Source organism: Carassius gibelio, chromosome B19 (genome assembly GCF_023724105.1).
Source record: "Carassius gibelio isolate Cgi1373 ecotype wild population from Czech Republic chromosome B19, carGib1.2-hapl.c, whole genome shotgun sequence".
In the NCBI taxonomy this organism is placed as follows: Eukaryota; Metazoa; Chordata; class Actinopteri; order Cypriniformes; family Cyprinidae; genus Carassius; species Carassius gibelio.
Window position 1 is genome coordinate 31,371,594 of NC_068414.1, and position 14,136 is coordinate 31,385,729.

The 14,136-nt window shown below is 37.6% G+C and overlaps 2 protein-coding genes across 3 annotated transcripts; both read right to left on the reverse strand.

The window, feature by feature from the left end:
* On the reverse strand, positions 1-2,885 carry LOC127978533 (keratin, type I cytoskeletal 13-like). Its single transcript, XM_052583257.1, has 8 exons — positions 2,438-2,885; positions 2,269-2,351; positions 1,311-1,467; positions 1,022-1,183; positions 788-913; positions 633-707; positions 323-465; positions 1-202 (listed from the first exon to the last, which is right to left on the reverse strand). The coding sequence occupies exons 1-8, from the start codon at positions 2,834-2,836 to the stop codon at positions 79-81; spliced, it is 1,269 nt and encodes a 422-aa protein (XP_052439217.1). The 5' UTR covers positions 2,837-2,885; the 3' UTR covers positions 1-78.
* A 3,261-nt stretch (positions 2,886-6,146) lies between these two features.
* Positions 6,147-9,536, reverse strand: krtt1c19e (keratin type 1 c19e). Of its 2 annotated transcripts, none has more exons than XM_052583255.1 (8): positions 8,979-9,536; positions 8,803-8,885; positions 8,473-8,629; positions 8,104-8,265; positions 7,709-7,834; positions 7,408-7,482; positions 7,127-7,275; positions 6,147-6,405 (listed from the first exon to the last, which is right to left on the reverse strand). In XM_052583255.1, exons 1-8 carry the CDS (start codon positions 9,492-9,494, stop codon positions 6,261-6,263), a joined length of 1,413 nt encoding a protein of 470 aa, XP_052439215.1. In that variant the 5' UTR covers positions 9,495-9,536; the 3' UTR covers positions 6,147-6,260. The 2 variants fall into 2 exon arrangements, with proteins under 2 accessions (XP_052439215.1, XP_052439216.1); XM_052583256.1 differs by having other exon boundaries at positions 6,147-6,360; positions 8,979-9,522.
* Between the last annotated feature and the right edge of the window lie 4,600 nt (positions 9,537-14,136).

Consider the following 14,136-nt stretch of genomic DNA (forward strand, 5'->3'; position numbering starts at 1 on the left):
TAGAGTTTAAATGATGCTTTATTTTATTTGGTTTTCAGATGTGTGCTTGGTGCAAACACAAACAGGCGTTTCAGCCGATCAAATTATGCGTCTGTCAGACATGGTTGAGGACGTGGAGCTGGAGACCACTTTTCCATCTACAACCTCTTCCACAACTGTGATGACTTTTGTCCTCGAGGTGGAACTGGAGGTTGTTTTGACACTGAAGAGGAAAAACAACAGTTATGAGGCTTTGAACTAATAGTAGTGTGTTCCTGGGACATTTAACCTGCTTTCTGAACGATTTGGATCTGACTGACAGAAAGGGAACAGATCAACTCACGTGGTTTCTCCATCCAGCAGTCTCCTGTACTCAGCGATCTCCATCTCCAGTCTGGTCTTGATGTCCAGGAGTATCTGATACTCCTGACGCTGGCGCTCCAGGTCCGCACGGAGGTGGACTATCTGCTCTTCCAGGATGGTGACCTGGGAGCACAAAAAACAAACCGTTTTGTTTCTTTAAAACTTTTGTTCCACTTATCTTAATTTTTTTTTTTTTTAAGGATGCTCTGCAAAAAAAAGACATACAGGTTTGGAATGACATAAGGGGGAGTGAATAATATATCGGTTTTGTTAATTGAAAATCTACTCACCTGATGTTGGTAGCTGGACAGCTTCATGGAATAACGATTCTTGGTGTCATTCAACGTGGCCTCCATAGATGCTTTCTACAGTAACAAGAACATGCAAATTCAGAATAAAGTCGCACGAATAGTACTACACAAATGGCCAATTCCATATCACTGACCACGGCTAAGAGGGACTGGAGTTCGATTTCCAAAGACTGTAGTGTGGATTTGAACGTGTTGATTTCAGTGCGAGATGTTTTCAGGTCTGTGGTGCTGGTGGAAACTTCCTGTTTCAGAGTTTCCGTCTGAAATAAAGAGAAGAGAGAGATTGCTTAGCTTAGTTGAAACGAGCTTTCTCACACCATGAAAAGGCTCATTAATAGTCTGTCCCTGTGTGTTTTGAGACCTCTCACCTTTGTCTTGAACCAGTGCTCCAGATCTCTTTGGTTTTTCGCTGTGACTGCTTCGTAGTGCTCCCGGATTTCAGCCAGGATCTTGGTGAGGTCTTGCTGTGGAGCTGCATCCACCTCGACGTGAACCTGTCCACTCATTTGTGCACGTGCGGCCAACAAATCCTAGTAATATATTCATATTCATGGTGAGTCTCAAGTAACCTCCCTGATTCTCAGGTCGGTGTATCTTATTTTAAGGTTACATATGTTATTCTATTGCTATATACATTTTCACAAATTCTTTATGTACCTCCTCATGATTCTTCTTCAGATAGACCAGCTCCTCCTTCAGCCCGTCGATCTGCACGGTGAGGTCTTTTGTGGTGATGTTGAGCTCTTCAAGCACCCTCTTCAGGCCAGTGATGTCTGCTTCCACGGACTGACGCATGGCCAGCTCGGTTTCATATCTGTCAGAAACATGCTCTAGTTTACTGCCAAACAGCCACCTCCAAACTCAGGTAAAACTGATGCATTGCAACACTCATGCTATTCTATACATTCTCTAGCTTGCTTTACTATTTATAAATAATGTCTGCAGTAAACAGTTAACATGTAAAACAATGTTGTCAGTGATATAGTCACGGATATAAAATATTAAACGGATATAATATTATCTCTCAAAATGGCATGGTATAACATGAAACCTTTTGGGTTTAAATATGAGACCTCCATTCTTATTTTAGTATCATTGAGGTAATATTAGTTATTATTAATATAAAAAATATATATCTTTAAAAAAAAAAACGTTTTATTAAATTTTATGTTTTTGTCATTTTTATTAGTTTTTGTTTTTTAAATGTCTGTATAGTTTTTTATTAAAGATTGACTTTTTAGTCATTTTAGTACATCAAGCTAAACTAAATGCAAATGAGAAATGTTGCTTTGACTTAAGTTAAAATTCATTTTATTTTAAGTAAGTTTTATAATTTGATTTGATTTGATTGTACTATAATAATAATTCTGGAGACCACAAGGAAAAATCCTGCAGTTTTGCATTGTCCTGTTACAAATTATTTAGTTGTAATCTTTGAAGAAAATGAAACATTTATTCTGTATTCTATACAGAATGTGTTTAAGCAAAATAGATAAATAAATAAATACCATAAATCTCCTTTTCTGCACAGTGCATTATGTTGCTATGAGTCGATTTTCTTCTATGCCTGTGTTGAAAACACGCAGTAAGCATTGAATCTGCTGGAAAGACTCACTTCATTCTGAAGTCATTAATGGCCAGGCTGGTGTTGTCAATGCTGAGATGGATTCCACCCTTCTGGTGAATGGCTGCCATGATCTGGACATATACACCAATATAATTGTTTTATGTATAAATGTAATTTTTTAGCTCTATATTAGGATCTTTCAAAAAACATTAAATACCTTAGCCTGAAGATCCTTTATGGTGACAAAGTGGGCATTGTGGTCACGAGCAACAGGGGAGGCTTTGCCGTCTAGGAACTGGCGGATCTTGAGCTCCAGATCAGCGTTGGCCTTCTCCAGTGAGCGCACTTTGACCAGGTAAGCAGCCAGACGGTCGTTGAGGCTCTGCATGGCGAATTTCTCATTGCCAATGATGCTGTGGTCTGCAGATCCTGACGCGCTGAAACCGCCGACGGAGTAAGTGGCCTTGGAGATGCGGACCCCTGAACCTCCTGCTCCAGCATACACGCTCCCGGCTCTCGCGGTGCTCATGCGGCTGCTTCCCACGCTGGACGTGGACATACGCGTGGAGCCGCTGGAGGACATGTAGCTGCTGCGGGTGGAGTAGGTGGAAGCCATGTTCTGTCTGCGTCTGCTCTGGCAGGTCAGTAAATGAAGCGAGGAGAATGCCAGCTTCTTTTATAGAGTGAATCTGAATATAAGACACAAAGCCTGGAATCCCATGCATGTCATCTCACTGCATTCTTTGGAACGATTCCAGCGACCTTTAAGGTCACACCTAAGGTGAAATGTAGGGTAAAAGACACAGTTAGCAAATCTTTCAGCTTCTGTTTGACTTTCGGGTGCAGTAATGATAGTGCAAACAAAATAAAAAGATCACTGAGATAATATTATATATTAATATATTTCTAGCTTATTATACAAAACTAATAAGAACAAATCGGCAGATTAGAATGATTTCTGGAGGATCATCTGACACTGAAGACTGGAGTAAAGATGCATTGCAGCAAATAAATTAAATGCATTTTAAAATTGTAATTATTATCAAAAATGTATTGGGCCTATTTTTTCTCAAAAGTAAATGCATCTTGTTTTTAAAATTTTAGATTTAAATTATTGTATATTTTTATATTTATTTTATTATTATTATTATTATTATTATTATTTTCGTTTGCATTAAAAGAAGATAAATAGAACACACGATGGTTTTGCAATCCAAAACAATGGTTTATTTCACAATACACATTTTCTCCCCTGCTTTTTGGCTGACATTGTTTAAAGATGCGACAGTTGTTGACATTTTTTAGAAACGAATCCTGTGCAGAGAACCCTGCAGCACAGTGGTTTTCATCCTAGAAACATGCGAGTTTAAAGACTTGTTTCCATTAGTAACAATTATTTTCCACAGGACCTTTCATCGCTGCCTTCACAGGTGTGTTACCACAAAAATGAATTCTGCTTACTGACCAGACCACGTTTCTTTTATGGGCTTGGCTGGGCTGGGCTGGAAACACTTGACATTTGCGGTTTCCAGATGTACAGCAGCATTATGATGGAAAGGTGAGGTTTTGCACAGCAAGTTCAACGGAACAATAACTAGATTTGTTTGTTTGCCTTTTGTTTATTTTGGTAGTGAGTGAAATATCTTTCAATCCAGTTTGACCTTTTAGGTACTTTTGCAACATAGCAGAAAGTCATTTGTCAGGGTTGTGCAATGCTTACTGCTTTTTCATTCTACACAATAACACACAATGATACTGACCCTATGCTACATTATGCAATATCTTTTTCATCTCATCTTATTATCTTTGGACCACTGAATTGGACTCACTGCAGTCAGTTTAATTAATATTGTAACTTTAGTGTAGTCCGTTTGAACGTTTTAGTCAATGCTGTGAGTAATTGTGCCGGGTGTGACTTACTGCTAATACTTCAGTAGAAACAGTTATTAATATGATTGCTTCATAGTCTCAATGTGAGCACTGTGAAATTGCATATTTTGTTTTCCAGTTAAAATATCAGAAAACCTTTCAAACAAGATGTACTTGATGCAAGTTTTAGTGAAACTATGCAAGATATTGTTTTCACAGAGTGCATCTTGAATGTGTTTTATTTTTATCGTATTTTTCTGTTTGTAACTCATTTATATTTTAAGAAATGAACACAATAAGCTTGCAAAATATTGAATCAATAAGTGTAGCTTGTTTTAGGAGTTTTTATGTGATTAAAGTGGAAAAGATTTTTAAAAAGACAATTTAAAAAGTCATTTCTGTTAAATGAAATTTTATGAAAGACATTTTCAAAAAGGCAGGATTAGGCATGCATAATTACATCTATAAACCGTGCTGGTTGTTGGTGGTTTGATGCTGGATTAACTAGTTGACACAAGAAGTCAAGGTTGGCTGGTTAGCATGGTCAAGTTTGAGTGTAGTGCATTCTGTGGACAAAAGGCATATTTCTCTATAGATGGCCATTCAGAAGTAGCTGTGTGTCGCGATGACATGTTTTGCAAGCAACATATAAATCAAATATTTTGATATATTATATTTGATGTTTATCCTTGGCAGATTTTTGGAGGTCTCCTACAGGTGAAATGGATTTATATGTTCTCTATAAGCATGTAATGGACTTATTTCCATTACATGCTTATATTATGCTTATATTAATAGAATTGTGAATTCTAATGGATAGATTTCTCTCGGTTTTGTACAAGCCTCCTTGGGTGGATCGACAAAACACATATATGTGATATTTGTCATTCCCGTGTGAAATGAATGTTTACTCTCACTACCATTGTTTTTCTTTCATTCGCATTCATATTCATTTATTCAGCAGATTCGCTCATCTGTGCAAGTTTGTTCAATCTTTTGTAACTAGTTCACATAGTTCACATTCTGATACATATCCGTAGCTTAGTGAAGTTTGTTCATAATGTTATTTGGTTTAGAACTATTTGACCAAGTAAAGACCGTCAGCTTTATTTAAGAAGCAGTCATTTGAAACATTACACACTTAATTTAATGTAAATGTTTCTCACCTGGATTTGATTGAGGATGGGACATGTTTAATGATGCTTTGGTACCAAGTTAAAAGAATTCCCCAAGTGAAAATTGGCTGAAAATGAACTCACCCTCGGGCCATCCAAAGTGTAAATGTGTTTAATTGTTCTTTGGAAGAGATCTTGAGAAATTTAGCATTATATAACTTTCTCACTTATGGATCCTCTGCAGTGAATGGGTGCCGTCAGAATGAGAGTCCAAACAGCTGATAAAAACATTACAATAATCCACAAGTAATCCTGATCCCAGTCCAGCAATGAATATCTTGTGAAGTGAAAACTACATGTTTGTAAGAAATGTCTTTAGGGCATTTTTTATTTTATGTCTTTTGGCCAAAATACGAGTCAATAATCCGTAACAATTCTTCAATCACCCTCCAGTAAAAAAAGTCATGCTTGTTCTTACACATCAAAGTCCACCGGCAAAACAGATTTGGACTGTTTTCACTTGTAAATGCTGCTTGATCTGTGTATTTTTCTCCTGAATCAGATAAGACAACTTTTTTTTTTCACTGGAGAAAGCAACATTATGGATAAAGAAATTTGACTGGAAGCAACAGTTTAAAGCTAAGACGTATTAATGATAGATTTGTTTCTTACAAACATGCAGCTGTTCACTTCACAAGATGTTAACTGATAGACTTGAGTCGTGCAAATTACATGGATTTTTGTGATGTTTTATCAGCTGTTTGGACTCTCATTATGATGGCACCCATTCACCCATCCATTGGTCAACAAAATCTGTTTGTTCTTGAGTGAACTATACTTTTATTGTGCCACTGTTAATATACCCTTTTTGGATCTCTGGTCATTTAAACTGAAACATCTCTAAATTGCATCCATATACAATAGATGACATAACCGTTCAAATTGAGTCTTTAACATCAGTTTTATTGTTGTAAATGTTCAAAGACAACCACCATATTCTGATAGCATAAGTGGAGCTAAAGCTCTGTTCTCCAACCAGCACGTGTCTGGTGGGCTTCACTTAACAAGGGATGTTGAAGAGGAAGAAACCACCGTCCCATCATCAACCACCTCTTCCACCAGAGTGATCACTGCTGCTTTGGTGGTAGTGATCGAGCTGGAGGAGGAGCTGGAGCCAGAGCCAGAGCCAGAGATTATGAGGCTGTTAAGAAGCAAGAATACCCAACCAGTTAAACCTGTAAAGCTCGATTTGTACTACAATTGTGGTCTTTCGAGTTTTAAACCACAAACTTCCACAGAACCCCAAACTATACTAATTTAAATATAAAGGGCGTTTTCACAGCAATGGCATTTAAAAAATATTTTGATATCTCAAAAACCTTTAAGCGAACAGTACCTAGAAGAACCTTAGTGTGAAGGACATTTTAATAATCCAAAGAAACTTTTTATGGAATGGAAATGTTTCAATGACAATAAAGAAACCTTTATTTTTATCAATACTACTGCCCAGATGTTTGGGTTCAGTAAGATTTGTTTTAAAGAAATTAACACTTCTATTCAGCAGGGATGCATTAATTTTTTTTTTTTTTTTAAAGTAACAGTGAAGAAATTTATATTATTGTCACAGAAGAGTTTAAACAAATGCTGTTCTTTTGAACTTTGAATTTATCAATCCTGAAAAAAGTATCACGGTTTCCTCAAAAATCTACCAGTAGTGCAATAAATATCTATGTAGGTATACAGGGTTTATTGCATGGGTCTGCAATTATAGTTATTTATAATACAAAAAAATAAGTTCAATAAAAAGTTTTTTTTTTTTTGTAGAGCATAGCAGGAAAATAATGTTTCTAAGTCTGCATATTTGCAAGAATATTCCAACTTATGGAGCAGAGCATGCAAACTAGATGTAGTCGGTGATTTACCTGCCGCTGGCTTCTGCATCCAGAAGTCTCCTGTATTCTGCAATCTCCAGCTCCAGTCTGGTCTTGATGTCCAGAAGCATCTGGTACTCCTGACTTTGGCGATCCAGATCGCCACGAAGCTGCACCAATTGACCCTCCATTCCACTCACCTACAAGCCCGAGGGGAGAAGACAGAATTTTTAACCCTGGTATAGGAGGTCATTTTGTTAGTGGTTGGCTACAGTAAGTGATCTGTCTGTGAGATTTATGAGATTGTCAGCCTCATGCTCAGGACCGCTCACCTGTGCCTGATAGCCGGACAGCTGCAGGGCGTAGCGATTCTGAGTCTCGCCCAGGGTGCCTTCCATGGATGATTTCTGTGAGGTAAGGATAATGAGAGAAAGGTATGTTAGCAATGACCAAAACTAAAGAAATCTTAAAACATTTCCCAACCAAAAAAGGTCTAAATACATTTTCTCTTATTTTTGAATGGGTTTATCATTTAAATGTAACTATGAATTATTTGGCTCGAAATTGGGTTTTTAAAGTGAATGCCAGTTAATTTGATAGTTGTTGTTGTTTCACAAGTCTACACATACTAACCATGGAAAGGAGAGACTGAAGCTCAATCTCCAGGGACTGTACTGTGCTCTTCACTGTGTTGACCTCAGTTTTTGAAGTCTGCAAGGTCTCTGTGCTTGTTACAACCTCTTGTTTCAAGGTCTCAGACTGCAAAAGAAGTGTTTTAAAACAATTTAATACATGTATAAGTCCATCACAGGGTTAGCTGTGCCAGTGTTTCTAGACTTAAGGGACATACACAAATCATCTTTGCAAGAACTGATCAATCATTTTCTAACTTGTTTTAATTGAGTAGATGTTTTCCCTCTCTATCATGAACTATTGTTATTTAATTTCCAACATTTTGGAGGTGGGATCCAAGACTGCATATGATTTTATGTTTGTTGTCAAAGAATAAAGTTCTGGACTGAACCAACCTTCTGCTGGAACCAGCCTTCAAGGTCTCTCTGGCTCTTGGATACGACCGTCTCGTAGTGTTCACGCATCTCCGCTATAATTTTGGTCAGGTCTTCCTGCGGTGCTGCATCAACCTCCACGTTGATCTGTCCACTCATCTGACCACGAGAGGTCAGGAGGTCCTGAAGATACATCATATATGATTTCATCACAAATGTCCATCTTAAAATATCTTCTCCTCATCACCTGTTCATTCCAGTGTCATGGAATTGAAATATGTTACAAAACAGTGACATCTAGAGCTTAAAGCTGTAAAACACCTGTGTGACCTGACCTCTTATTTAAAAGCTATTCTTAGCATAATCTGAAGGTTTTCAATGATTTACTACCTCCTCGTGATTCTTCTTCATGTAGACCAGCTCCTCAGTGAGCCCTTCGATCTGCAGGTTGAGGTCTTTTTGACTCATGTTGAGCTCGCTAAGAACAATCTTCAACCCTGCAATGTCTGCCTCCACAGACTGACGCATTGCCAGCTCGTTCTCATATCTATCCAATAGAAAGGAGCATTATACAAAATAATTTTTATTTTGGGGTAAACGGTCTCTTGAAAAGATCATTTGGTGTGACTTATGGATTGTTAACATTACTTTCATCGTTTGTTGTTGTTTTTCATAGAATTTCTGTACATTTCCACAGCAAGTACTCTATTCAAATATTACTTTATTCTGAAGTCATCTGCAGCCAAGCTGGCATTGTCAATGCTGAGGTGGACTGTGTTCTTTTCCTGAATGGCGCTCAGGATCTGCAAAACAATTAATTTTAATGACGTAATTAAGATTATTTGGTTATGCAATTTTCTTATAGCAGTAACCACAAAGTATCAAGCTAGACCTACTTTAGCCTGGAGGTCACCGATGGTAGCTTCGAAGGCAGAGAAGTTATGAGTGGAGCTAGTAGGAGAGATTCTGTTTTCAAGGAACTGGCGTATCTTCAGCTCAAGGTCTGCATTGGCCTTTTCAAGGGAGCGGACCGTCTCCAGGTAAGCAGCCAGACGGTCGTTGAGATTTTGCATGCAGAACTTTTCGTTGCCAATGACGCTGTCGTCCGCTCCTCCACCGATGCTGAATCCTCCTCCAGCTGCAGCACCACCGAATCCCCCGCCGAATCCTCCACCAGCGCCTCCTCCGACACCAAATCCACCTCCAAAGCCAAAGCCGCTTCCTGAGCCTGCTGAGGCCATGGAGCGAGAGGCACTGGAGGTGCGGACCCCTGAACCTCCTGCGCCTCCGTACACGCTTCCAGCCCTCATGCTGTTGATGCGGCCACCTCCTCCACCTGCAGAAGAGAAGCGTGAGGAGCCCATCGAGGACCTGCTGGAAACGAAGCTGCCGCTGGAGAAGGTGGTAGCCATGTGGACGGTGGTTTGTGGTCTTACTCTGCTCTGGCTGGAGAGTGAGTGCAAGAGAGCAACTCAGGGTCCTTATATATGCTGGTATCTGACAAAGAAGGACATACTGACCTTATTTTCTCATCAAAAAACTTGCTGATGGCAAGGAATTCTGTCAGCTTATATCACCTGGAGTTGAAAGGTGATGCTGAGAAGTAAGATTGGTTGATTGATCGTACCCTCAAGTGAGTGAGATAGATGCTCGCATTCCCCCTGTAAACCTTACCTCATAAAAGCAGTTCTGTACATGTTCAAACTTTTATGGAGGTTGCTTGTTTTTCACTGGTGGTTATACTGTAGTAAAGCCTCTTATGCTCTAAAAACCTTGAATATTCAATATCACCTTTATTTGCCAATAACTAACTCTAATGATTCACTCATTTCAATATATTACATTTAAAACCCGTGGCACAAAACCTTCAATGCAGAATATGAACACCAGTTGCATCATATAAGTGATGTAAATGTGTAGGAAGAAGCATGTTTTCCTGCAAAAAAGAGGTATGCTGATCTCATGTCAATTTAAGATTCACCTAAAGCAACATATTACATAAGAATTTTTACTAAAGAGTGGATTCTTGTTTGAAAGATCTCGTGTTTGTGCATGCATCTGTGTGCAAAGCAGCAGAATGTTTCCCACCGAGTTTAGTTTAACCTTAAATTCCTCCCTTAGGCTGTTGAGCTGAAGAACAGATCTCTATTATCAAGGGATTCATGATAAATTTTATTAGTTCTCATACTGTTAAATTTAACATCAGGTTTTTATTTTGATTTCTTTTATTTATTCAAATCCTCCTTTAAAAAACTTTTACAATAAGGCTAATAATTATTATAGGTATACTATGTGTAATATAAATGTGTGTTTCCTGTGATGGATTGGCAATCTCTATTTGCAGCCCATGTTGGAAGACACTAAAGAATCCCTGCAGAGAACGATTTAGAAAATAGATGTTTAATATAATACAAATATTTGAATTGAATTGAATTAATTATACAGTGCACCCAAATTGTAAAACTTAAATTCAGACTATTTAGTAAATATAATACTTAAAGAAATAAATACACCATTCTTAATATTTATACCCAATTTCATATTCATTAATTGGCATAGAAAGTATCACCGAGTTTCAAAATGTAGAGTTCAGCCCACTTGAGCTGCAGGAATTCTACAGTGTCTGACTGCTCTCTATTTTTCTTATGATCAACAAGTCATAAACTCCGTTTAGAAGCTCCATGTTCCATTATAAACTGCAGTGTTGTCTGAATTCTGAGTGATTCAATTAATTCTTCCAAATATGGTTCACTGTTGTAGCCAATGCACTCTTTATTGTTTCCAACAATCAAACTATAGGAATGCTATAGCTATCAATAAGCAGAAAGTTTACTATTTTAAAGTAATTCAAAGTTTAAAAACAATGGTACTAGTCTAATAACGTTTTTCATAAATCCAAGAAAACCAAGCTTGTATAAATTTTACAAGATGCCTTAATCTCAGTAGTAGCCTACAGATACATGTAACTTAATACAATAAACGAGTCGCATAAAATAAAAATTCGCTTGTCAGAATACCATAATAATGCGTTTTAGTGCAGTTTAGAGAAATGTAGGTCAAATCTCTGGAAGCGTCGATTGTTTACTCGACCACAAGAGCGCGCGCGCCTGACAGGAATGGCGGTTATTTCTGAGGGAGAGTTTTCAGCGAGGTAAAACACTTTAATAATTATATCACGAGAAATAAATAAATATAGGCTATGATTTGTTTCAACACAAATTTGTTTCTGGAAAATTATGGGAGTGTCAAAATGCCTACGTAAAATGTATACGTTAAAATGCCTTGAGTATATATATGTTTCATGGGATTAATTTGACTCACTGAAGTTAATGTTTTTATTCGAAAGATTGTTGTAAATTAGAGATATCTTTTCGAAACTCAAAAGGATATCGCTAATTTACAACAATATTTCGAATAAAATCCTAAACTTCAGTGAGTCCATGTAAATTATTAATCCCATTCCCTAAAGCAGCAGGTGTGGCTGAAGACAGGTCTGCATGGTAAATTAGCGTTTGAGAGTTTCTCTTAATTTAAATTCCTCAATATTTTCTTTCACTTTGCCCTAAGCATGAAGCCATTGATTGACAGAGATATATTTTATAATCCAACAGTTTTGTTTTTTAATATTTGTTCAGGAATATTTCTATTTTAATGTTTGAATTATGAATGCATAGTACATTGGCCGTCACATCTGATCAGTCTATTAAGTAAAAATGGAATAATATATCTAAACTAATATATTCAGTAAACAAAAGTGGACCCTACAATATCGTCCTTAATTTTTAACTCATTTTCCTATAGAAATATATACAGTGCATACCAAAAGTTTGGACACACCTTCTCATTCAAAGAGTTTTCTTTATTTTCATGACTATGAAAATTGTAGAGTCACACTGAAGGCATCAAAACTATGAATTAACACATGTGGAATTATACACATAACAAAAAACTGTGAAACAACTGAAAATATGTCAATTTGTAGGTTCTTCAAAGTAGCCACCTTTTGCTTTCATTACTGCTTTGCACACTCTTGGCATTCTCTTGATGAGCTTCAAGAGGTAGTCACCTGAAATGGTTTTCACTTCACAGGTGTGCCCTGTCAGGTTTAATAAGTGTGATTTCTTGGCTTATAAATGGGGTTGGGACCATCAGTTGTGTTGTGCAGAAGTCAGGTGGATACACAGCTGATAGAATTTATATTATGGCGGGAAAATAGCAGCTAGGTACAGGAAAATGAGTGGCCATCATTACTTTAAGAAATGAAGGTCAGTCAGTCTGGAAAATTGGGAAAACTTTGAAAGTGTCCCCAAGTGCAGTCACAAAAACCATCAAGTGCTACAAATAAACTAGCTTAGGTCAATGGCACACGGAGTTCTAGCAGCAGACACCTCTCTATAACAACTCTTAAGAGGACACCGTGTGAATCAGGCCTTCATGGTAGAATATCTGCTGGGAAACCACTGCTAAACAAAGGCAACAAGCAGAAGAGACTTTTTTGGGCTAAAGAACACAAGGAATAGACCAGTGGAAATCTGTGCATTGGTCTGCCGAGTCCAAATTTGAGATCTTTGGTTCCAACCACCGTGTCTTTGTGCGACGCAGAAAAGGTGAAAGGATGGACTCGCCTGTTTCCCACCATGAAGCATGGAGGAGGTGGTGTGGGGGTGCTTTGCTGGTGAAACTGTTGGGGATTTATTCAAAATTGAAGGCATACTGAACCAGCATGGCTACCACAGCATCTTGCAGCGGTATCCATCCGGTTTTTCGTTTAGTTGAAGCATAATTTATTTTTCAACGGGACAATGACCCTAAACACACCTCCAGGCTGTGTAAGGGCTATTTGACCAAGAAAGCGAGTGATGGGGTGCTGCGCCAGATGACCTGGCTTCCAGAGTCACCGAACCTGAACCCAATCAAGATGGTTTTGGGGTGAGCTGGACCGCAGAGTGAAGGCAAAAGTGCCAACAAGTGCCAAGCATCTCTGGGAAATCCTTCAAGAGTGTTGGAAGACCATTTCAGGTGACTACCTTTTGAAGCTCATCAAGAGAATGCCAAGAGTGTGCAAAGCAGTAATCAAAGCAAAAGGTGGCTACTTTTGAAGAACCTACAATATGACATTTTCAGTTGTTTCACACTTTTTTGTTTTGTTATGTATATAATTCCACATGTGTTAATTCATAGTTTTGATGCCTTCAGTGTGAATCTACAATTTTCATAGTCATGAAGATAAACTTTTAATGAAAAAGGTGGGTCCAAACTTTTGGTCTGTACTATATATATATACTATACTGGACGCATACATTTTATTACTCTTGATGTTCCTTGCTCTATATAGGGGTCTATCATTTCTTTTATTCCAGTGGTTCATAATGGCCAAATTCTTAATTTCGGGTAAAAAATATATATAAAAAAATTCTGAACTGAAAAGCAGTTTTCCACTTCACATGTTAGCTGGTGACACATGAAGCTTGTACAAATGTGGATGTCCAAAGTGAGTGGTTTTTGTATGTATAAAAATATAAATGACCAGTTGTTGGCATTGATTAAAAATCCATTACCTACACAAATGAACACAAAAAAGGGTTCATTTGGGGTTCTATATAGTACCACAGGGTTCTTTACTCAACTCCAAAGAACCTTTTATGCTAAAAAGGTTCTATACAAGAAAGAACCCTTTTGGCACAAAGGTTCTTTAGGCTATTATTCGTTCATATATTACATTATTCTGTAACATTTTGTATTTGTAATTAAATTATTGTTTGTAGTAACTTAATATCACATTTTAATCATGATGATTTTCGGAGAAAAACTGAAATGGCACTCTTCGTGTGATATTAACTACATAAAATGATATAAATATATATATTTTCTAAACCCCATATCTTGAATTCATAAATGCAGTGAAAGAACGCACTCAAAATGCACACGTGCCACGTGCACTAGTATGACTTCATCATGTAAATTTACATTAGCCTGGATGCCTGCACTTTCTAGGCACGATATGTTTAGTTTTTGAATATACTTGATACTGTTAAAAGGCACATCATTAAAACA

Bases quoted from the DNA above. Each gene is read 5' to 3' on its own strand.
- LOC127978533 (XM_052583257.1), bottom strand. From the start codon at position 2,836: ATGGCTTCCACCTACTCCACCCGCAGCAGCTACATGTCCTCCAGCGGC. The intron at 1,184-1,310 runs GTACATAAAGAA...ATATATTACTAG, and splicing joins TGAAGAAGAATCATGAGGAG to GATTTGTTGGCCGCACGTGC. The intron at 914-1,021 runs GTGAGAGGTCTC...TCTTTATTTCAG, and splicing joins AGCACTGGTTCAAGACAAAG to ACGGAAACTCTGAAACAGGA.
- krtt1c19e (XM_052583255.1), bottom strand. From the start codon at position 9,494: ATGGCTACCACCTTCTCCAGCGGCAGCTTCGTTTCCAGCAGGTCCTCG. The intron at 8,266-8,472 runs GTAGTAAATCAT...ATGTATCTTCAG, and splicing joins TGAAGAAGAATCACGAGGAG to GACCTCCTGACCTCTCGTGG. The intron at 7,835-8,103 runs GTTGGTTCAGTC...CTTCTTTTGCAG, and splicing joins AAGGCTGGTTCCAGCAGAAG to TCTGAGACCTTGAAACAAGA.